The sequence below is a fragment of the Pollicipes pollicipes genome, unplaced genomic scaffold, assembly GCF_011947565.3.
Source record: "Pollicipes pollicipes isolate AB1234 unplaced genomic scaffold, Ppol_2.1 Scaffold_5724;HRSCAF=6776_pilon_pilon_pilon, whole genome shotgun sequence".
NCBI classification, from domain to species: domain Eukaryota; kingdom Metazoa; phylum Arthropoda; class Thecostraca; order Pollicipedomorpha; family Pollicipedidae; genus Pollicipes; species Pollicipes pollicipes.
In genome coordinates, this window is record NW_023596746.1 from 7,854,901 (window position 1) to 7,879,862 (window position 24,962).

The 24,962-nt window shown below is 52.8% G+C and overlaps 1 protein-coding gene across 3 annotated transcripts; it reads right to left on the reverse strand.

The window, feature by feature from the left end:
• Positions 1 to 1,530: 1,530 nt before the first annotated feature.
• On the reverse strand, positions 1,531 to 24,951 carry LOC119103593 (tyrosine-protein phosphatase non-receptor type 9). 3 transcript variants are annotated; one of them, XM_037227183.1, is made up of 13 exons: positions 24,901 to 24,951; positions 22,297 to 22,363; positions 21,829 to 21,944; positions 20,884 to 21,001; positions 19,333 to 19,422; positions 18,366 to 18,506; positions 9,185 to 9,319; positions 8,789 to 8,932; positions 5,450 to 5,802; positions 3,769 to 3,929; positions 3,163 to 3,410; positions 1,982 to 2,171; positions 1,531 to 1,787 (listed from the first exon to the last, which is right to left on the reverse strand). In XM_037227183.1, exons 2-13 carry the CDS (start codon positions 22,357 to 22,359, stop codon positions 1,549 to 1,551), a joined length of 1,998 nt encoding a protein of 665 aa, XP_037083078.1. In that variant the 5' UTR covers positions 22,360 to 22,363; positions 24,901 to 24,951; the 3' UTR covers positions 1,531 to 1,548. The 3 variants fall into 3 exon arrangements, with proteins under 3 accessions (XP_037083078.1, XP_037083079.1, XP_037083080.1); XM_037227184.1 differs by lacking the exon at positions 24,901 to 24,951 and adding an exon at positions 24,751 to 24,864; XM_037227185.1 differs by lacking the exons at positions 18,366 to 18,506; positions 19,333 to 19,422; positions 20,884 to 21,001; ... (1 more) ...; positions 22,297 to 22,363; positions 24,901 to 24,951 and adding an exon at positions 12,774 to 12,795.
• Positions 24,952 to 24,962: the final 11 nt, after the last annotated feature.

The window sequence follows — 24,962 nt, forward strand, 5'->3', positions numbered from 1 at the left end:
AACCCGCCATCACACGACAGGACTCGCGCAGGCAGGGACTGCGCCGGACCGGCGACAAACACTGGGAACGACCAGCCCGACGAAGGGGCTCCCAGAGCGAGACCCTCCACACATCTCGTCTCGTACAAGAGGCGGCTATAAAAGGCGCAGAGACTTCCACGGAGACCGGCCACTCTCCACACAAGGAACGGTGCCACCGACTGACGAATGAGGGACACGAGTGATAACCGGGAACGGGCGCTTGCATTTTAATGTTCATCTTTCCAAGACACACCACGCCGTGATGCCAAATCCAAGGGGTGAAGGATGAAAGACGTGTGGCGAGGGGGGGGGGGGGGCAGGACGCAACGTGGTCTGCATGGTACCCCAGGCTCCGACAGAGTTTGATGATTGGTAGGGAAGTGACTTGCACGGGAACGACCATTCCATCTCCGCCAGGACTCATACAGGACTATCTTGATGCCTGGACTCGCACACCTTCAGCTCGTACGAAGGACAGCTGCAGCAGGTTCTAAACGCATAACAGGACGGCCATTCTAGAACACATTCACACGATGAGAGGAGCCACCCAGACTTGACACCGCTGGCACGTCGCACCGCACTCGTCAGACCTAGACTTCTGTGAGGACGCCCGGACACAGCCCCGTCCCGATGGCGGGCCTGCGTCCTCGGCAGCGGCCGTCGGGTGCCGTCGCCAGTCTCGTCGTCAGTGGCAGGGCGCGCACCCCGCAGTGCTACAGACGCGTCCACCAGTTGGCACCTTCACATCGGAGCGCCAGCCGCCACTCGCACTCCCCCGAAGACGGCGGCCGTCACGGCGCCGCGCGCGGCCGGCGTCTGCGGCGCAGTTTCCCGGTCCGGCCGCGCGGAGCGCACCACACGCGGCGCGACGCCGCCGCGCTCTTAACACGCACGCGCGCGCAGTCAGACTGGTACAGCGGGTTGGGCGCCATACATGTGCGTCGCGGCCACGGCACTGACCACGACCGTTGATCGCGCTCCACACGGGCACACGCTGTCCGGGCCGGCGCAGGAAGCGCCATCTGCCAGCGGCGCCGTACCCGTCCAACGTCCGGTGCGGTACGCCGCGGCCTAGCTGACGCTCGCACCACTCGCAACACGGTACCGTGACCACCGCGCGCCGGACGCCGGGCGCCACAGACACGAGTCAGTTCGGTCCAGCCACGGCTCTCGTCCTCCCAGCCGTCCAGGAGTGGCGGGCGACGCCACCGGCCTGTGGTGCTGGCATCCGTCCCCACTCGGTCGCCACCGAGACTCACACGCCTGCGGTGCGTCTCTCGGCGACGTAGCAGCTGCTCGCTGGGCCGGCCAGCACGCGCCTCCCGGCGCCTGGGGGCGTCCAGCCCGCCGGCGCCGGGCCACGCCGACCTCAGGCCGGACCGACCCTCAGCCGCCCCGGGCCGGGCCGGGCCGGCGACCGGCGCCGGGCGCCGACGGAGGCCGTGCCGCTGCGACCCGCTCCCGCACACGGCGACCCAGCAGAGCTCGCGGCCCGGCGCGCGGCGCGCCGGCGTACCCGGTGCCGCCTCAGTCGGAGTCGGCGGCGGAACGCTCGGCCAGCAGCTGGACGGCGGCCACCTCCTCGGCCGTCAGGTAGCCGCGCGACACCGCGTAGTCGGCCAACGCCGTGTGGCAGAACACAAACTGGTCGGGCATCTGGATGCTGTGCGCCCGCTGGGAGCGCACCTTCTCCACGGTGCCCTGCACATCCACCGTGCCCACGTCCTCCAGCCGGCGGATGCAGATGTCCAGCGTGCAGAACGTGCCTGTCGGACACGGCGGGCAGTCAGGCAACGGGTCGCGCCGACACCAGCCAACCAACCGGCCAAATGAGCGTCAGCCACTGCCCTCTCACGCGTCCCTGAGTGAAGAGCTCGACACAAGCACGCACGCACCCGCCAGCGCGCACGCCACCCTCGGCAGCGGTCGGGGGCGTTCCACAGGGGTTGGCGCTCCATACCTGTGCGTCCGATGCCGGCGCTGCAGTGCACCAGTATGGGCGGGCCGAGCGGGTGGCCGCTCCAGGACGGGCTGAGCTCGGCCAGGCGCCGCTCCTGCGTCTGGCGCACGGCCGCCAGGAAGCGCAGCATGGCGTCCGCCGAGTGCGGCACGTTGTAGTCGGGCCACGCCGTGAAGAGGAAGTGCGTCACCTGAACGGACGGGGAGACGGCCGGTCAGGGATCAGAGGTCAGAGGTCAGCGACGCTCCGGGCGTCGCGTCACGACGGCCGACGCTGGACGCGGCTTCGGCATCCGTCCTGCACCAGTCTAGCGACGCCAAACATCGGGTGAAACGAAAGTGACCGCTCCTGAACAACAATTCTGGCCACCTTTCAAGGGAATGTTCTACATTTCAAGATCGCAGCTGCTATCTTCTGAGAGATGGCAGCACGGGCTGGAAGTATTCGCTAAGCTCAATATCGTTATGCGCTTGGTCTTTGGCCCTTTCTCGTGGTGTTATTGCATAATTTATCGGTAAGTTTAAGACGTTTCCTTGCATTCAAACGCTCGGTTAAAGCGATATTCTTAAATTATTTGATTAAAAGTCCGAATTCTGTTGCAGATAGGGAGAACGTATAACTTCTTATACACGTAGGACAAAACGTAGTTTATGTAAGGTTCTTGAATAATCATCACAGCACTGATTTACTCGATCAAGAGCCGTCGTATCTGGCGGGCGTGCTCGCGAACGCCAGATATGAACAACTCAACAAATATACTTTTATTGGCCTTGATCGCCACATGGCTTATGAAATGGCAGGATTTGCATGACGTTATCATGACGTCATGAGTGTTAACGGAACTTTGAAAGACTCTCCACGATATATCTTTCCACATTTTCGCGGGCGTGAGGCTCAGGAACTAGAGGTTTTTAGGATGGTAGGGCTGTGAACTACACCGAATGATCTTCGAGAGGGCCATTTCAGCTCAAAACCCCGTACAAACATGGAACGCTTCCTTTAACGGACGAATGAGCCTACGACGCAGCCTTCCCATTTGAGAAAAATGGCGATCGGTTTGGAGAACCAGTCCCAAATACACACTGAGCGCATGCGCCCCGCCGATTTACGCCAGACCTAGCCTACGGTCCGCGCCCCGCGTGGTGGGACGGGAGCGGCCGACGCGCCGAGCGCCGCCTAACCTGGCGCGTCTGCGACGAGCGCGTGTCCGTCAGCAGCAGCTGGCTGACGTTGTAGCAGTCCTCCTGCGTGACGCCCAGGTTCTCGATGGTGAAGAAGCCGTGGCGCGTCTCGTGGCCGAGCTCGAGCGGCCAGTACCGGCCGCACTTGGTGCGGCCCTGCTCCACCAGCCGCGTGGTCATGACGATCAGCAGCACGCGCTGCTCCCACACCATCCGCCAGAAGTCGGCGAACGTACCCGGAATCGGACCTGCCCGGCGCGCGCGCGCTCAGTCACACGGTGACACACAGCCAGACGTGCGGCGGTGCACACGGCACGAGGCGCTCACATCCGGTTCACACAGCGTCACCCGCCGTCGATCTCACACGTGTTCACCTGACACACACGGCCACCGGACTGACGCGGCGGTGCTCACCGCCGGAGACCAGCACCACCGGTACATACGGCGTCCCAAAGGAGAACACGCTCGGACGGAGGCGGCGGCCTGCTCCGCTCGCCGGGTCGGGTCGGGTTGGGTCGGGTCGGGTCGGGTCGGGTCGGGTCGGGTCGGGCTGGGCCGGGCCAGGCCGGCCTGCTCCCCCCCTCCCCTCCCCAGGGCGGCACCCACCTTGGGACGAGATGAAGGCGTTCTTCTGCTTGTAGCCGTCTACGTAGTTGGCGTTGATGTAGTCCGAGTTGGGGTCGTCGTCGACCTGGGAGAGCGTGACCCGGCTATGGTCGTAGCACAGCACGTCGCTGTACCGGTTCTTGCCGCGGTTGGCCGGTACCCTGGCGGAGCGCAGGGTCGGGTCAGGTCGGGTCGGGCCGTCAGCCGCGCGGTATGGCTCCGACGCCAGGCGCAGCCGCCGCCGCCGGTCAGAAGTAGGTCGAACACCACGCGCATGATGGACAGTTAAATGGCGCAAAAGGGCCCAAGTGACCTTGAATAACGTCAATCACCAGTAAAGATCCCGCCGGCAGTGGGACCCCACAGGACGGGAAGAAAGTGGGGACTGGTGAAAACCTCCAACCCCACTTTCAAAGAGTCGTCCTAACCACCGAACTACGAGGCGCTCAATCCATCCGAGCTTTTTTGCAGGTGAATATGTGCTCCATGAAATATGGCATATCCGTGTATGGATGCAATTGATAGACCAACATCTTTAGGCTTGTTGGTGTTTACTGTAGAACCCCAACTTCTTTCATCAGAATCCCAACACAATTTCTGAAGAGCTGTACTGCAGCGGTTTTGTTTAGCTAATGACATACAGTGGCAAATGCCAGCAAATGTTACAGTGAAGGCCGCCAACACAGTGCGTTGGACGCTGGGTTTTCGATAGCCGTCCAAGGACTGTGATGAAAGGACAACTGCTCTACGAGATACAATGGTCGGTAACCCGTGCGCACAGCAGGTTGTCAGACTACAGTCTTATATTGATGGCGTGCCTGCAAAATAAACACATGTCCGAGCAGCCCAGCACATATTACGGATTTGGCTGATTTTCAAGCACATGAGCTGTAAAAGAATTTTGAGATCCAGAAGCAGCATTGTTATAATTTGTATTTGTACAAGACCGTTTATCAGACCAGAAGCGTTCATGAACCAGGTATTGCTTTGGACAGCTACGATAAATCGTACCATAGCCAGGTACTGATTACAAATTAGAAGTGCAGTTGCATCATGCTCAGAGATAATGGTGATCAGGCACATACTGCGGCAGTGACTTCACTTCAGGGGACGAAGTTGTGCGGGCAAGAAGGGACTGAACTTTATGCAAATGTGGGCAGACGAACCCCAATATTGAGGAGCACATGCACCAATTTGGTGCATGGGCACTCGATGTTAACGGAGTTTGGGTCAGATTAAGAGACCAGGTTGGATCCCCATCGGTTCCTTCCAGCTGCAGGGACGCTGGATGCCAACGCTCAGCAGAAGGCAGCTGTCTCCAACTTAAGCCGGAGCGAATTTCGCCGCCGGTTTTGGACCAGAAGTGAAGGGTAAGGCCAGCCCACTGCCTCACGGTCAGCTGTTGCGGACAGTGCGGTGACGTAGGATGACGCCAGCAGCAGGCGGGCTGTCCGAGGGGACTGTCGGACTGCTGGTCCGTACGTGAAAATCGGGCTAGAGAGCGACAGCGTGCGCAGAGCGTTATGCTGCATCGCGTGTCAGTTTAAAAACTAATGTGCCAATTTCGGAGCACAGTTGTACGACAAATGACCCAAATACGTCTCAGCAGCTAATCCCGGTTGGCGTCTCAACGAACGGCATTGTCTCCCCACATGGGCGATCGGGCTCCAGTGGCACTCACATGGAGTGGTTGAAGGTGCCGGCCGGCGCCTGGGCCTTGATCTCCCAGTAGTCGTCGTACAGCTGCCTGCGCCCCTTGGCCTCCAGCTGGCCGAGCAGCTCCTGCAGCGTGGCGCCGCGGCCGTCGTCCATGTGCAGCGAGTCATCGTCCGAGAAGCCGGAGCTCTCGGAGCAGGCGGCCGGCTCCGGCGAGTGCGAGCCGGCCGGCGGCGGCGTGGCGGCCGCTCGTCGCACGTTGCCGTCGCCGTCCGACGAGAAGGACGCCTCTGACACCTCGCTGGCGCCGCTCGCCTCCGCCGACGAGTTGGCGTTGGCCACATCGTCCACCGTCATGCCGACCCGCTCGCAGTCCAGCTGCACGGACCGGGCAGGTCAGGTCAGGTCAGGTCAGGTCAGGGGAGCGGAGGCGGAGCGGCCGACCTCATCAGCTCGCTGGCGGCGGCAGATGCCGGGCACGCTAATCCCGCCGGCAGGGGACCACTGGGACCTATGACGTCACTGGCAGGGCATGATATGGTAACAGGCGTGAAACACTATCTGGGAACTCGATTTACCTATGTCGTAGTAACAAGAAACGAGTAAAAATATTTCGACAAGTGTTGTGGCAGCCACACAACTCACTCCGGCAACGCATACCCAAATTACCTACGTGATTTTGCATCATGGTCCTTATATTCTAAAGCATTCCACAACTCACACCGACATAACTATGGCGGTTATGATCATGGTTCCCATAGTCATCACATAATTACGGTTACCTATCAAGGTACGAACTGACAAGACCTCTGAAGCCTTCATGATCACGGTAGACTTTCGCGATCTCCCCCCCCCCCCCCCCCTCCCCACACGGCTCCCGCATCCCTTCGATGTTTTTACCCATCCGGACCTTAATGTGACATCTGATGCTCGTGTACCTTATGCCCCAGACCTTTGAGGATCAATGAAGGCCCTTTCTTAAACGCCTTTTTCCTCGTGCTCATGTGTCTCCAGTGTTTTGGGGGCAGTGATGCTTATGGTCACGTTACATTCTGGGTGTCCCTGTCTCTGTGGCACGTTTGTTTCCGTGTTTTTCCTGATGTTTCTTAGCTTCCAATGCTTTAATTACTCCTGGTATTTCTCAACCGTTCGTTCTCGCGGCCGGCAATATCCCCATGAAGCGGGTGATCCTTGGACGGAGGGAGGGGACACAGACACAGGACCTTTGGGCCCCTGTGTCTTTGGAGGCATCAGCTGCGGCGTTACATTCCACACGGATAAGCAGCGGTCCGCAGCTGGCGCTGAGCTGCGAGCTTCTAGGAGTTTCGGACGCGTTTGGACCCTGATGATGTTATGCCTCTAATGCTTCTGGGAACGATGATCATCTTGAGTACATTCTGGTGGTTCTTTCTACTGGACCTTGCTTTTTGGGGTCAGATATTTTTGGGCTCTCGCTGTGTGTGGGTCTCTAGCGTTTCTTGGGGCCCGGTGTTTCCATGTTGCCTTATGATGGTCCTGAAAGTACTTTACATATGGTTTTGGCCACAATGTTTTTTGTTGTTTTTTTTTTTTTGCTCTCTGTTTGTGTTGGCTATGAGCCTTCTGTGGGTCCCAATGTTTCCGAGACCATCCTGCTAGTTCTGTCGGCCCGTGATGTTTCTGCAAACCACTTGACATCTCTTGAGACGCTATAATGTTTCTGGGGCCAGACAGTTTTGTGAATATTTCCGAGCGTACTAACAGTTTGCGTTGTTGGAGCATCACTGCTTTTGCAAACCACCGATGTTGGAGGACCCCATTCCTTCAGGGGACTTATGATTCCAAACCAGATGAGACACCGTAATCAGGGGAAGATCAAAATGCCGGGGGCTCGCTAGTCCCAGGAGACGTAGATACATCCGGATAGCCACACATACTCCAAATAGTCAGAGGGCACAGAGCTCTCTCAAAGCCGTCAGTGGCTCCAAAGAATGTCAGGAAGCCTGAAAGCCTGAAGCCTCCAGAAGCGCCCGTGACTCCCTCCCCCATGCCTTGAAACTTAGCGACGTACCCAGAGTTATTGAGGGCGGCAAGGTTCCGTCAAACCAAAACACAACGGACCAGAGACCACAAGGGTCTATAAATTAAATAAAAAACGGGGTTCGCAAAACAGCAGCGTCGCTAGGCCATCGATCCCAACCAACAGGCAGACTCATGGAAATATCTCAGAAAGATTGAAGGGAGTGCTCCACATATGAAATTGAAGCAAGCAGCAGATGTGATGAAATGAGCTACTTGTATCAGATCGTATGCTTTTATGTGGAAAAGACCGCTCTAGGAAACCAAATGTCTGTACTTAGTTAATATGCTCCTCAATACGTCATTGTTTCATTGCGTCATCGTACCTTGTACAACAATGATTGAGAGCCAATTGACGGCCGTTTCTGGAAATAGTGCTCACAAAAGCCAGGTATGAACGACTCGACAATTACATTTTACTTGGCCTTGATCGCCGAACGACCAACTAACCGGCAGATCTTGAATGGTGTTTGTAAGGCGTCATGCATGCCTGGGTGACCTTGAAATAGTCTCCACATATTTGCGGACGTAAGTTCAGAAACCACAGGGGTTTACTTTCAAAGAAGGGCACGACTGTGAACTGCAACGAATGATATTCAGGACGGCTATTTCAGTTCAAAACCCTATACAAATGTGGAACACAACCTAAACGTCCCACAGAAACATCAGGGCCTTCAGAGACATCAGGCTCTTAGGCGCCAAGGGTCATCAGAGGCGCACACACCACAAATATCAGACCGCCAAGGTATCCAAGACATTATGGACACGAATGACATCAGCGGCCTAACAAGCACCCCCGGATCGAACGCGTCACGGTGGCAACGGGCACCAAAACATGGATGATTGCATCACACTGATGTCCTACGTCGCATCAATTAAAGTGGTCTTTCAGTTCACGTCTCTGTCAGCGAGCCACCGGCTCGTCAAAGTCGGAAACTTTGACGTGAAATTGCGGACTAGTTATCACTGTACATGATGCTGGACGGTTCACATGAGCTGCCCAACAACAGAATTCATTTTGATTAAATATAAAGCGTAGGACGCCTGTCAAAGCAGTGAGCTGCACTCACGTCCCTCAACGACCACGACCAAAATATCCAGGTGGCCAGCCAATCCGTTGGAACAGTGCCGCCGAGTTCCCGGCGTCATTGAACGTACGTTACAGTTGCGTTCGACAAAAAGCAGCGGCTAGTTTTCACCACCTTCGTGAGCTGCCAGCCCCATCGCCAGGTGAATTGTCATAATCTTTCAACAAGCAGCGGCAGGCCTGGCGTGGCCCTCACCTGGGTGAGGCCGCCGCTCTCACCTGGGTGAGGCTGATGTCGCAGAGGTCACCATCCGTCCTGTTACTCATCGACATGTGGCATTCGCGCAGCCACTGGGCATGGTCGGCGTGCAGCGTTCCGCCAAACTGCACCGGCAGCGACTCGCGAGCTATGTGCAGCGACAACTGCAGCAGGACACGCCAACCCTCACTTGGCGCCGGCGCCGGCAGATGGCAGGGCAGCACCACGCAGCAAAACAACGGCGGGCCTCAAACCAAAAACGGCCTACGCCAACCAATCTGAATACCAGGTGAACAAACACAAACAAGCGTGGTAAGCTTGAACCAAGCACCTAGCGTCACACCATACCGCGCGTGCTCACAGCCAAGATGGCGCGCCAGGACGCCGTCGGCGCTCGGCCGGTCGCCGGCACCCACCTGAGGCCTGCTGACAGTCCACACTCGGTCGCGGAGCTTCTCACGCACGAACAGGCGCAGGATCTTGAAGGGCGCGCGGAACCAGAGCGGCGCCGTCACGATCAGCACTTTCTTCAGTCGCGCCGGGTAGCCGCCCTGCCGGCGGCAGAGGCGGCCATCAGCTGAGCCGGAGCCAACGCCGGGCCGCGGCACGGCACGGCACGGCACGGCACGGCACGGCACGGAACAGCACGGCACGGCACGGCACGGCACGGCAAGGCACAGGCACAGGCACAGGGCGGCCCTCCGCCGGTGGCAGAGGAGGCCATCAGCCGAGCTGGAGCCGGAAGTGACGCCGGGTCGAGGCACGGCACGGCAAAGGCACAGGGCGGCCCTCCGGTCGCGGCAGAGGCGGCCATCAGCCGAGCCGGAGCCGGAGCCGGGTCGCAACACGACATGGCACGGCACGGCACAGGCACAGAGCGGCCCTCTGCCGCACGCCGACACACACGGGCGAGACACAGCCAGCACGTGGCGCGCGTGTGTGCGTGGCCACGCCGGAGCAGGGTTTGGCGCTGAGTGGATCGATAGCGCGGATTGCTGGCGGGTAGGAGACTCCACTTCCAATACATGCTGGATTGGACGTCTGTGGCGGGACACGCAATTCGCATGGCGCTTAATTGGCCGCACCTTCACTCAGCCACGGCGTCGCATGCATGCTTGCGAGCGTGTTGACATCAACACAGATTCCATGGGAGGCATCGTGCCAGCGAAAAATGTTCCAATTTTTGTGGTCTCTGACAAACATCGACAAGAAGTTGCCTTTGGTTTTGCGACGGCTGAAAAAACTTTCCATCCCCCAGCATACAAAAGCACCAACTTTCGCGTTCACTCATTAAAAGTTCTACTAATTGCGTAGAAACACTATGGTACGACTACTGGAGCCGCATAGTGAAAAGCTACTACTACGTTTGGGTCTTCTACAGTCTGACAGTGTCTGGGCCTTCTCGGGTCCACTCAGGGCAACAAAAACCGCAAGGTTACAATCGATAAAACGACTGACAAAGAAAATGACAATGATTCAGGAAGACATGCAGTAACTTTCTACGATGTCTGTGCTTCATGGCGCCGGAGGCAGCGTACGCCCGTGGCCCGACTTCCAGTCACTTCTATCTGACGATACTCGAGTGGTGTCTGTGCTAACAGTGTCGGAGCTTGGCCAGCATCCAAATGTTAGTCTGCACTGCCCGAGATTACACCTGGTGTCTACGTCAGTACCCACCACGATTTGCTGGCGCCCATGCATTTAGGGCCGTGCTGGTAGGTTTCCGCCGCTAGGGCATTGTTTGCGGACTAATGGCATCCCAATTTTTTTCCCATTCGCAAAGCAAAAGGCGACCAGCCAAATCATCCAATCACTGTTTTTACGGATATTGAACCACTTACTGGTTTTCTTACTGGTTTTACGATAGCCAGCCACTCACTGGTTTTGAACAATGGGAATCGTGGGTTGAGACCAGCATACCATGACAGAAAAGTCGGAGTTGTACACACTCCGCAGTGGAGACCAGAGGATACAGTGACAGGAGGATGGTGAGCTTAGCCAAGGGTACCGTTCTCACATGTGCCATTGCGACTGTTGCCATCTTGGTGTCCTCACGGACTGTCGTGAGAGATGGCCACGGATCGCCTGCGCTCAGCGGCCCTGTGCCATCAGGTCATTGGCTGGGAGCCGCCGGCCGCCACCGCCATTCGGTGCGGACCTCAGCAGGTGCGGGGCCACAGCCCTGGCACGCTTGTTCAGTGAGACGATCGCGCTTCAGAACCAAGGAATCGCTTCGCATGACGGACGGGCTGCGTTCGAGAAGCATACATCTTATAAGACTGGTTTTATCCGGGGGTCTCGTCCTAGTGAAACTTCCAAAAAAGGGTTGAAAAAGGTCTTTTTCAATTTTTTTCAAGTCAATTTTTCCAATGCCAAGCTTAAGGCCTCGCCTAAATTTTATGAAAGTTGAGGGTGCTGCCACAGCTTCCCAAAACAGTTCAGTACGGGCCATGCTTGTCGGCATAAGCTCCCTCGATAGATTCGTCGCAAACAGCAACATTCCTAAGCAATCATTATTAAGGTTTTGTGTAGACTTATGTAAGATAAAACTCATTTCGCTTCTTGCTTGCTACTGCCACGTGAGCCAACATTGCAGTGCTACAGAAATAATGGTCAAAAGCGTTTAGAACAATTGTTTTGGGTGGATCAGCAGATTTTTGACAGTACAATGGTGTAGCCAAGCGAGAATTTTAAGTGGCCAAAATGGGCCCATGGCCCCATGGCCGCATGGGCCAAAAACTTTGGCAGTTTACGCAGCTTGCCGTTCAAAGCTCCCAGCATTCTTTAGCAGTTTAAGACGCACACTGGGCTTTATTAGCATCGAAAACAGGAGCTCGATGCCTCAAACTAGGGTCGCGAGCCTAAATACCCCCTTCCGACTAAACCATCGGGACCCTCATGTAGCAACGAAATGGGGCTACTCTTGCCTGAAGTGACCTCATGCACCGATTTGGCCCTCTTCTGGACAAAATCCTAGCTATACCAATGGATATATATATATATATATATATATATATATATATAAATGCATGTATATGTATGTATGTATATGTACCATTGTTTGGATACTATGCCTAGACTTTCGCCGGTACGCGAGACCACTCACCAAATGTTTTTGGAAAGAGCAGATGCCACGCAGATTTTGTCTAAAGTTTTGGAGGAATTACACCATGAATGCCTAAATGTACCCCGACATGAAGAGCCAAGGCATCATTACATTTAAATATGCAGTATATCACAGTTGAGCGATGTCTCGTTCAAGGCTATCTAACGATCTCGTTCAGCCCGCGCACATTTCGTCTCACTTGGTCCAAAGTCATTTTGCGGCATCGATGGGCTACTGGTAGCTGCGTCAATATGCCAGAACCTGGTAGCCACAGGTTACCACGGCCGTTTGTGGCAGCGATATCCAGTGTATCAGTCTTCCTAGCGCCACGCTGTGGGGCAAGATGCCTGGGTGGTTGAACCAGGTCCTCTACAAATAGCCATAATCGTTATTGACAACACAAAACTCGTTACTACGCTAGACTCCCGATATGCTAGTGAGCTCAAAACACATAGACTTTACACGAACAAGCAAATTAAGAAAATTTCAATCGCGCCCAATGCCATACGTACCTCGACGATGCGTTTATTTTTGAATTTCAAAGATTACAAGGGCGATATTAATTTTGGCATCCCTCGACCTTTTCGTACTTTGAATCGACAGAACTTACAAATCAAATGTGAGAAATGCGTAAATATTCGACATACGTGGCGAAGCCATACATAAAGGATGGCTACTACAATAAATGCATTGTATTGTTTCTATAGCCTTGCATATCACCAAAACGCACGCAGAAAAACTGAACTCCTCGGTGCCAGATTAGCTAGGGCACCTCGGCCGTCGCTGACCGTTTCGTCACACCGGCGACTGCGCGGCCGGATCAGCGGGATAGCGGCGTCATGGCGGCCCGTGCAGGCCGGCTCGGCGCCGGCGGTCGGCCCGGTGCCGACGCCGCTCACCTGGCTGACGTCGCGGGCGGGGGCGGGCGGGCCGGGCCAGGCCGGGGCCGGGGGCGGGGGCGGGCGGCCGCCGGGCCGCGGGCCGCGCCGCTCGGCGACGGCTCAGGTCCCCGCGGGCGGGCGGCGGCGCGCGGCGAGCGAGCGGGCCGGCCGGCGGCAGAGGGTGGCCCGCACTGGCCGGCCGCCGCCGCTCAGCTGTCTCCGGCCCGTATCGACCAGACATCGGCGGCAGCGGCGGCGGCGGCGCCGGCGGCCGCCTAGGGGCACGCACCAGCCGCCGCCAGCCGAGGGGAGCCCCTTTGTCCAGCCGGGACGGCTCCCCTGAGCTGCGGTCGATGCCGGCCGCACGGACGGGTGCCATTCGGAGCGCCCGCGGCGGCACGCACTGCTCGGGGCTCAGCCAGGCTGGCGCTGTCGCCAGCCCCGCCGCTGGCTCCGGCTGAGGCTCCAGTCCCGGCACGCGGGGGTGGGCCTCGCCGCGGACCGGCTCACCGGCGTCGGATCACCGCGCCACCGCCGGGCAAGGGACCCAAGTGTGACGCAGCGCCCCTCTTCAGCAGGTCGGAGGCGTCCGTACCCGGCGCCACGGCAGATCGACTGCATTTTCACCGTCCGGCCATACGGCAGTCGGCTTTGCCAAACAAATGAATATATGTCAATTTTTCATCGGCCAATTCAAGAGAAAGAAACGAGATTTCTTCACGGACCTTTCTGCATTCAAACGGCGTTTCCAGAGACGATCAGTGCTTGATGATATTCAAATAAGCACGTATGGATAAATGTGGCCTTTGGTCTCAGGAAAAACGAGGCTTCTGCTGCTACCAGTCCGATAACGAGGAAAACAGGTCATTCCAAAAAGAGGCTTTCAACCCTACAAAATATCGAATCATCGTCTAGCGGAAATATCGCCGCTTTGTGTCTTTCAACAGACCCGTCATTGGCTACAACTTTGGCATAGCTGTGGGAATCACCTACTCGCCTCCCGTACAGCGCATGTTCAAGTCTAACCGCTGCAGAACTGTTATGGTGTAAATATTCGGAGAGACACCAAATAGGAACATATAAAACCACCACGTTCTACGTCTTTAGCTCCAAAACGACTTTTGGAGAGGACTTATTCCTCAAACCTCCTGCTAGGCGCTCCCATTCCACAGTGCGACAGTGAGCCGTCTGACGGCCCGCACTGTCTTCATTCACCTGGACATGCTATCGCGTCACTGTATGACAAGTTTGCACAAATGGTATAGCTAATACCCTTTTGAAAACAGCGTCATTCGTCGCATGCCAGCTCCTTAACACGCGCTCGGGTGGGGAGTCGATTTGACCCCCACCCCACGAAGATTTTTTCCGGAATGGTTTCCGAACGGCGTGGCGTAGCCGCAACACATTTTGCCTGGCTGTACGCAAGTGAATAACAGATTGTTTGGTATCAAAAATTTACATGTACCTTGTAAGGTCGCTGACCTACAGCAGGTCAAAGTCAGGCCGCAGATTCAGCGAAGTCCATTTCTAGAGAACCGTTCAATCTCATGCAACAACGGAGAGTCAGACGGAGCCATACATCTCTGAGATACCTTCTTAGGCAGCACAACGTTTGAATGAACACATTCCATCGACCTAGGATCACGTGTGGACGTCAAACCAAGGTCAAAACCAACATGCTATATGACTCAGGGGCTTGCTGTATGAGGTGGTTTCTGGTGCCCATTTCTAATTAATTGAAAATAGGAACGACACTATACATCTTCAATGGACTTCTTATAGGTTGAAGAGGTCAATGACCTAAAGTAACCGAGGTCAATATTTTGGTTTTCAGGACGTGCTGCCTAGCGTAATCTTTGTTGCTTATTCAAACACAGAACCCAAAGTAGTCTTGTATGATTTTGGTCACGATGACTCTGACAAGGTTAAACAAGATCACTGAACTTGAATGAGCATGTGACCTTTTTACAACAGATATCTAGGTTGTAGGGGTACTTTGGAGACCAACCTGGAGCTTGACCGTGTCTGCCCTTGTTTGACCGGAATGTCATAACCTAGGAACCTCAAACTTTGACCTAAGTGAGTTCACGTACAGACCAGCACACCCGTAAATTTGGCGCCTCTAGCTCTCTTAGCACCTGATACCTCAGGGGATCCAAATGACACCCCAAACGAAGGGTGTCCAACCGGTCACCCGGGCGCGTGTTGACATGCAATATACATACATACATACATACACACATGTATATATATATATATATATATATATATATATATATATATATATATATATATTGAGAGCAACAGGCGCCTGCCGCGGTGAACAGTCGCCGACTGAAATGTAATGCGAAGGCGGGGACAGGAGTGGCACCATCAGTATGGCGGACCACTCAGAAACCTTCAGCCTGGCAGCGACCCCGACAGTGACGGCACTGGGGCGAGTCAAGGGATCCACTTAGCGCCTTCAACACGGGGCGAAAGCGGGGACACGGCGCGGTTCTGTGAGGCACGGAGGGTCTCCGCGGTCAGCTGTTCGTTCGCTGATCTGCTGGGCGGACAGCTGGACGGACGGACCGGCAGGACACTCCAGTCGGGCGGACGGCCAGGGCAGCGAGCCGCGAGTCCGTCCAGGGTACTCGGGTGCTTGGAACAGCGCTGGACGTGAACAATGTGAAAGTGGCATTCACCACGACGTCGTTCAGTACGGAAGATACCCGACAGCACTTTACCCGACGCCGAGTCCGAAACAGTTTTCACCAATGCGGATGGGGGCTAATAATATGACCCCAACAGTCAGCCAGCTTCGTCTGGTGGCAAACAATAAAATCTCTCGCTGGCCATCCGTCTCAAAGACGATCGGGGCGGCCCATTTGAACGGGACCCATCCGGCTAACCGTCACAAACAAGCGAGCGGAGCTGCGGTGAGTACAGCCGGAGGTCGATTAGACGCCGGTAAGGACCATACAGCCAAAGATCGACGACTGTACCGACCGCGTGATCTAACTTTTCGAAAACATTTGAAGCGTTCGAAAAGGTCTGACTTATAGATACTAATCTCGTCGAGCGAAAGTGAAAACTGAACAGGACCGAAGGAAAAATACCAGCACCGAAGTCGTAATGTCGCGCTGATAGAGCAGCTAGACGGGCAAAACTAACCGCAAAAACAATCACTTTATTTTCACCTGTAAGAGACTTCGAGCCTCCCGAACGCGACAAAAGCAAAAACCACGGCGCTGAAGACAATTAGTAAGCACTTCAGACGGAAAGAAATCTCTCCACCGGTGAAATGAGGACTGCAAGCCGTAAGCAAAACGCGACAAGGCCATCTGTAGGTTTTTCAAGCCGACTTGCACAAAACACGATCTATGAGTGCCAGCTGAACAGCAAACGATCAGAGGGGCATGATGAGAACAAATTCGACGTACACATCGGTGCTCTCTCGCATGGCTGAAGAGAAATTACACAATATGCCGCTGGAGGCCGCAAACAGCAGAACTCCCGCTCCAAGTTTTCCACGATGAGCATCGTTCTCATCTAGTTCCATGAGCAATCGAGACCGATTGGCGTTGACGGCACCCCCTAGCGAAGCCGCTCCAGAGCTCATGGTTAGTGGATCATGGTTCTGTGGCGGCACCGGCTGATCGCGGCGCCGCACCTGGACGGCGCGGCGGTGGCGCCACCTAGACGGTCTCAATAGAAAACTGTCGGCTCGAATGGTGCAAGCACGATCCAGTGCGGTCTGAATAGAAACGGCATAGCGCTGTAAACCAAATCTTGGAAAATCTTTGCGAAAATCCTAATTCAGCGGTGAAACAACCCACAGATCTGAAAACTTTTCCTCATAAGTACAGTTGAGTCGCCAGGCGCGTCCTGCAACATGTGATGCATGCTAACGACATCGTTGATGTTTGTCGCATAAAATCGGAAGAAATGGGTTGCATGGTTTCATGGGACACTTGACACCTTAGCACAGCTAGGTGTTTCTTAAAAGTGGGTTCCTTTTCCCCTTCGTTCATGCATACGGCATTCAATGTGCCCTCAGGTCTGATCGTTCAATAATTTCTCCCAGTGTAACGTAGACGAATGTTTATGGCCAAGTTTAAGCACGTTCAATATCCCATGATTGAAAAATCGTCAGCATGTAAAAATAATAAAAAAGATAGATGTAGACACTGTTCACCAGTATTCAGCCCCTCTTGACGCAACCAATCTCGGACAGAATAACAAGGTGTACGGCTCATAGAAAACGATAAGCTCTTTGTTACATACGATAAGTAAGCACACGAGACAAAACAGCGCATTACAATTACCCAGATGAGCGGAGACAACAGTTATTGTAAAAGAGGTAATGAAGGAAGAAGATGACAGCAACGAATGGAGGCAAAACTGAACTCGACACAGTTATGGATGAGAGGCAAAGATGCGATACATACATGCAAAAATGAGTAGTATCAAAAGAAAGAAAATATATGGACGGAACGAACATGATACCTGGACGCTCCCAGCATGGACAGGGAGAAATATGTTTACATTGTAAGTAGCACTGACATTTACACTTTGTTTAAAGATGTTGACAGCTTGGAGAACGAGATATGGAGAAACCAACAAATTTCAGTTTTTAATGAAGGAGATACATTAGCGCTGGTAAGAGATACAGCTTCGCAACACCTAGTAGAACTCTTCCCAAACACAAGTAAAGAAAACAGTAGTCATATTGCGATAACATTAGCGATCTTAAAACATCTTTCGGAGAATATTAGGCGACGCTTAACGGTCCAACAGAGAAGATCACAAAGATCTATAAGCCAGCAAGAATGCTAAAGCTCTGCAGAAGATGGGAAATCATACATCAATCACTCTGAACCCAAATCATTCAGAAAAAGATCGGGAGCCAAAGGCCACTCTTGCTTGCATCAATACACCCAGACCCGCCATGATTCAGTTCCGAAATGCTTAGGTTTCCTGCCCACACGTACAAGGTATCTAAACTGAACATACTAAGCTACCCAGCGAGGTAGCGCGGCGCAGTGTAACGACTGCGTCGAGCTTCAGCCACCCCGACCAAAGGACATATACAAAAGACCCTTGGACTCAGACCACTGCCTGGGCGAGCACGTCCGTATCTCGGACGTTACACGTGAGACGTTATTCACTGCGGTTTGAATAGGCCCTTGGACCCACATTGTGTTGTTTCCATAAGCGGGACCACATAGGGAAAGCATTGCTTGAAAGCGCCTGTCGTTGAAAACCCACAGCGTGGAAGTAAGCTAGGCTTCTATTAACCACTCTTCGTCCAATTTCATTTGACGCCTTATGCATCAATAAGAAATAACGTGTGTCTTAAATTAGACATTCCTTCTCGTGCCCATTCATTTTTTTCCGCAAAAACACGCTTCCAGCAGCCACAATAGCCCTCCGCTACAATGAAATGCGAAGTATGCAACAGGTCGGCACGTTTGCGGCACACGCCACCGCGCTCCCTGCACCGAATGAGACCAAACTGTAACCAGTAGTACGCTCCCGCAATTCACAAACGACGGTACTGCAGCCTAGCTACGGATAGTTCCGAACATCCGCCACCCCCCGCCACCGCGCCGCCGCTCTGCCCACCTTGAGAAGGTTGAGTATCTTCTGACTGAGGTCGTAATCAAAGTTGGAGTATTTAGAGTCGGACATGTCGTAGATGAAGACGAGGCCGTTGCGCTGGGCGTCGATGTTCTCCATGGCCACGTCCAACTGGTACACGATGCCCTGCCGAGCCGAGCGCGGCACACCGGTTATCAGGCGCCACTCCCCGCTCCGGGACGCCCCCCCCCCCTTACGCGATGCCCCCCCCCAAACGCGATGCCCCCTCCGGGGCGCCCCCGGACACCATGGGCGTCGCAGAGATATCTCCACGCCATAGATTGTGGATAGCTTCAGGGAATGACGATGGCTGCATTTATTGACGTCACCGGACATTACAACACTGCACAGAAGTTCACCAAACTGGCATCTTGTTGCTTACAGGAGCACTACACCTCGTCGGTAATATGCGTGTGGTTCTGTCCTCGCTTTCAGCTTAACGTGACAAACATGGGAACTTACGAGTTTACCGCGTCAAATCCTCTCCGTATCAACGGCATTACACCTACGTAAGCCCAACAACCGGCCAGGGACAAACTGAACGCCCAGCCAACGAATAGCCACCGCTTGCGTCCGTCGCTCTCTACATGGACAGAACGGGATGCTTCGCCTAATTCATGTGATTGTTATCGCTGGTTATCGCAAAACACATTGAAAATGGCTTCACCCAAAGGCACCTGACGTTTCCACTTGGCCACCCGCATGCAAATATAACTTCGCAAATTTAGCTACGGCCGAAACATCCAGTGTCTTGACATGCCAACTTCTCCAACCAGCCCATGCAACAAGTCACTACCTCCGTGTTACAGATCGGTACAGCATGCGCCCGTAAAACACCCGTCTGAGCGAATACGTAACGACGAGCTCACTGCAGTGGACGTCGTTGGCCGTTCAGATGGAAGACCAAAGCAGTCTGAGAGTGGGTAGACACCGAGCGCGCCGTCGGACTGACCTGCAGCGTGTCCTTGTGGGTGGAGAGGTGCGGGTTGTGCAGCCGGGCCGTAAACAGGGCGATCGAGGCGCCGCAGCTGTCCCGCACCGGCTGCACCGGCACAGAGTCAGATGCGGCACGGCCGGGCACAGGGCCGACAACGGCACAACGCCAGGGCGGAACGATGGCGCAACGGCACGCAGGGGAACACAGCGGGACAACGGTGCAACGGTACGTGACGAGACGAAGGTACCCACAATCAGAACGAAGAACACAGGTGTATGAGATCAGACGGTGACACAGCCGTACAGAGCGCCGGACGGTGAGGAGACGGTACACACCAGCAGACGGTGGGACCACGGTATGTAGGGCAGACGGTGGCGGTACACAGTCAGGCTGCGAGACAGCGTCATAGTCCCAGGTGGCGGGACAATCATACATAGGGTCAGGTAGTTGGAATACGGAACACAGCACCAGGAGGTGGGGGAACGGTACAGAGGGTCGGATGGTGGGACAACATTGCAGAGGGTCAGGTGGTGAGACAAGAGTGCAGAGGGTCAGGTGGTTGGACGACAGTGCATGGGGTCAGATGGTGGGACAACGGCGCATAATGCCAGGTGGTGGGAACACAGAACGTAGCCTCCTGTGGCGGAACAACAGTACAGGGGGTTATACTATGGATGGTGATGCATCTGGGGGTCGTGTGATAAGACAACAGCACTTGAATTAAGAAATGGAGGGGGGAGGCAACAGTTATCAGGGCCAGACAAGGAGACAACAGTACACATGGTCCTACAGAATGATGGCGGCACACCAGGTGGGGCGGCGCATCACTGATCCATACGACCACACCATATACAAGATCAGGCGACCGCGCACTGGTACCAATGGTCAACGTACAGCTTCAGATGGGACCCAACAGTACACAGGGCCAGAGGGAGAGACAAGAGTGTTCTGGGTACCACGACAGGACTGCAGCACACGGTCACATAACGGAAAAACGGCTCGAAAACGGAAAACGACAATCCCGACCGACGACATGACAACCGCGGTGCGTGGGTGCCGTTGTCGGGGGAACGGTGGACAGGAGGCAGGGCGGCGAGGAAGGCGGATGGTGCGCATGGCTGAACAGAGGACAGGGGTACACATACCAGATGAAGGGACAGGAGAACAAGTGGTCAGGCAGTGGCACAGAGGTAGAATCTGATAAGATAATGGTGCACATGGTCACAGGGCGGCGCAACGGTGCGCAGGGTCTTAGAATGGCGCAATGGTACACAGGGTCACAGGACAGCAAAATGGTGCACAGGGTCACAGGACGGCGCAGTGGTACACACCGTCACACGGCAGGACAGCGGTACGACGTTTTGGTGGCGGGACAGTGGCACACAGGGTCAAGCAGTGCTGCAATGGTAAACAGGGCTTGACAGCAGGACAACAGCAGGTGAATATGAAGCACATTACATCGCATAAACACCGTAGCCTATCATGCGACATGTGACGACCCAGCCGGCCGCTGCATCAAACGATTCGCTGCCAAACGCCCTGCTGCTATGATTGTCACCTACTTACCAACAGAGTGAACTTTTTCATCTCGAGTTCACTTTTCAGCGGGTCTTCATGGGGGTGAAAGTCAGTCAGGTTTTCCATCAGCCGTGTCCGTTCGTGCTGCTCGTAAAGCGTCAGTGCCCTGGCAAAACAAAGAAGTCGACACGAACCAATTATGCGTCGGGCGGGTACGGCCGAAGTTGCGAAATAAAGAAAAAAAATGCAAATGGTGTGAATTACACTAGCCCTGGAAGAGGAAAATAAATATTGCCTGAAGAAAGAAATGCGCAATGAATCTAAGGGCATACAACTTTGTGAGTCTGTATCAGGTCTTAGTGTTTAACAAGTCACATATCAGCGATTAGAGAATGGTTTATGTGCATGCTGTTAAAATAGCTGTGGCATTATTTTGACATATTTAGTCATTTTGCATTTCAGTAAGCCTGATTCCAGGGTGTCTTGTGTACAATCCAGTATCAACTGACTCAGGGATGGGTCAAAACTTCTCCAAGTCAACTAACAACTTTTCGAGATTACAAAGATACACAAGGTACTGCAGAGCTGCCTCCAAACAACATAGTTTGTTACATGTAAAAACAGTTTATTGTTCCTCAAGTGTTGTTTGATTTCGATCAGAATAAGAATGGGCATAACCTTGCCATTCCAAGATGTTGCCTGCTCAGCATGGCAACATTGGTTGCAATAGGTACCTCAAGATGCAGCATCCTCACCAAAAACCTATTTTTACTCAACCTTACGACAATCATATCCTAACCTTCGCCATAACTTGTTTTTTCACCACCCACTTATCCCTTAATTCATCCCACATAACTATGTGCATAAAAGTGGGAAGAATGTGACCGAGACTGTACCGCGAAAACGTGTCTGAAAGTCAAATATGAACACTGCTTGTTCCCAATTCATGATAAGCTTTGCTCCCGGTCAACCAGCTCCACTGCTGTTACTTGCCTATCCACATCAAACTTGCGAGCCATGAGGAACTTGACAGCAGTTTTCCACGTGATAGGACCAGCTCCCTTCCTGTTGCGAGCCTTGTTCACAAGTTCCAAGAACTTCTGTGTGGCCTGTGGGCAAAAGCAGTTGGGGTCATGTTCTATAACAAATCCAGGTGAGGGACCCTATGTCTTTCAATAGCTTTCTTGCTACATCATTTCATTTTATTATATTTCATTTCTGTAGGTAGTAACCCATCATCATCATTCTGAAGAATCTAGAACAAAGGAACATGCAACTAAACTTATTTTTGGCAATGTAGCCATGATCAAACACTCCTATGCATCCAACACACAAACCCAAAATATAACAACATTCAAAAGAGTATGGCTGATCACATGTCCCAGAAGAGCAGACTGGGAACAGAGCCCCTACCCCATACCTGTATGCATAGTTTGACGCAAAATGGCATTATCTACTTACCACTTCCTCATCATTTGACAAGGGTGATGCCATCTTCATTTCCAATGCCTGTGTTATCTTCATAGAACTGTGGAATGATACATGCAAGTGAACAGGTGCACAGCAGCAAACCAGGAGATATTGCAGTGCTGGAAGAATGTGCAAACATGTGGCAACTGCCTTTCAGTGAGAAACTGCACATAGCCCTGTGTATTCGGCAAAAAAATCATCAACATAAGTGCACCATGGAAGAAAGTGCATCAAAGCAGTTAGTGTAGTTTAAGAACCCCAAAAAGCATTGGTGCTGATTGGGCTGTCCTTTGCTCTGTTACTCAGATATTTGGCAGGCCTTACTATAAATTCATTCATAGACATTGGGTCTCTGCCTTTGCTGTGCAAAGCTTTGGAAGGGTCTTACCTTAAATATGGCAATTGCATGTGAGGCTCAATGTAATGTGGAAACCAATACTTTAAACAGTAAAAAAGACATCAACCAAGCTGTTTTGGAGAGTGACAAACCTTGAGTATGAGGAGAGGCTTATGGCATACAAACTACTAAGCATGTGCTACTGGGGAGAAGTAGGGGAAACATGTTCATAGAGTACCAGAAAATCACATGCAAAGATTCAACCCTGAAAAAACTATTCCAGCATGACACAATCAAAGACACCCTCACAGATCACAACACTCAGACACCATCAAGCCCAAGAAACCCACCATAGTCTTTATTGCCACAAATATATGTGTGTGTGTGTGGTAAATGAATGGGATATCATGCCAACTTAGGTTCTTGAATCTCCTAGTGAAAATACCTACAAAAAGTGTTAGGAAAAGCCCTAGACACATACAATCTACAGAACCAGGCCCAGACAGCCATAATGCAAGTTCTGACAATCATGTCTGCTGGAAGTACCTGAAAGCTATCAGTACAACCTTCAAGGAGCAGCACTGATCAGGGTCTTTCAGGTCCTTTTGGAACTTTCCTTCCCAAATGTTATTTGCCAATCTGCCAAAAATGGCAGACCAGTAGACCAGATGCTTAGGGCCGGCTTGATCCTCTGCTTGGGGTGGGGGCCAGTGATATCTGATGATCAGGGGAAAGTCAAGGTTTTCCTGAGAATCAAACTCACATCTAATGGCTACTTTTATTTCCACTGCTATGTTTATAAATGGTCAAAATAGCTCCAGATCCTCCATCCAATATTTGGCATGTGTTTCGGTCACCTTAGAGTAATTAAATAGTAGTTACAGCAGTTAAAAAGGAGTCTTCTTTACCTTAGAGCATATAGGTATGCATCTAGATGACTGGTTGGTTAATTTGTCCCTCCCCTTAAACCTCAAATTACTTAAAGAGCTGGAGACACAAAATTCACCAGGCATATACAGCTGTATGTGAGTTTACTTGCATCAAATTTTGAGGTTCCTTGGTCATGACCATGAGTTCAAATAAGGTTAAAAGGTACCCAACTTCAGATCAGATGAGCCTTTCAGATTGCTTTGATTTTTAATTTCCAAACCATCAGGGATTAAGCTAGGTAGCACATTTTTCAACCACGATTTACCAGTGTAATTTAAATCAGTGACCTCTAATTTTCATTAGGGACCTCCAATTTTCATCAAGTTCAAGTAACACATCTGTCCATGTCCCTGTCTCAAGAAATCTGAAAAGACCACCAAAAACACATGTAAAGAAAGGTCCCCACTTAAAAAATAACTTGCTTTTGATCTTAATGTGATTTTGATTTATGACCCAAAGTCAATAGAAATAGTTGAGATCATAAATTTCATTGTGTTATTGTCTGAGACACCATCTCTATATCTAGCTATCTAGCTCTCTCTAACACTGTGTTGCATCATATCAAGCAATTCCCCAGGAATTGCCTTCTCTGGCAACCATGATCTGAACCACAGGTCAGGGACCTCTTAAGGTATCTGCGTATAGTTCTGGTATACAAACGGATTCGCTTTTGAATTTTCAACAGCCATTCCAAGCTTAAAAATGCTATGTCACACAGCTCAAAAGTTTTTCTTTAAAAAACTGTGGGAATCAAATTGGCCTCAACCTAGCATGAGCTGAATGATCACATATTTCTTACACTGTGAATGATAAAAGCTCACACCTCCATGCTGACTGCTTGTCAATCTGCCCTTCAGTTGTACCTCCCCAACATGCTATGAGCTGCCCTAGTATAATGTGAGCTATCCAGAGATTCACGCCCAAAATTCATAGACACTGCTGCAAAAATGATCCTTCCTCAAGTCTGCCACAAACAAAATATTGTTGAAATGTCATATTTTGCAGACTTGTTTGGAACACTTCATCAAATTAATATTTCACCAACCATTTATAAAGGACAGTCATGCTAGCCCAACAACCTAAGGTGTTCCGGTATAGCCGACCGCATGCTGGATCGACAAATCTTTCGAAACTCATCTATTTTCACGGGTAGCTAGCAGGGCCTACACGGTTGACACCTTGTCACTCAGCGGCTTCCCCCTACTTAACGCGTGGTCGGACCAGGGTCTTGTAATCACAATTAAGCCCAGCCTCTCAAATGAACATTTCGTTTACGTAAATACTCAAATTACTCCACTCACTGCTCATGGTACGAAACGAATATTTACCTTCCGGCCGACACCTTTTCTCAGAGGTTCTCAATGCGCAAACTAACGGCGTATATGGCGCA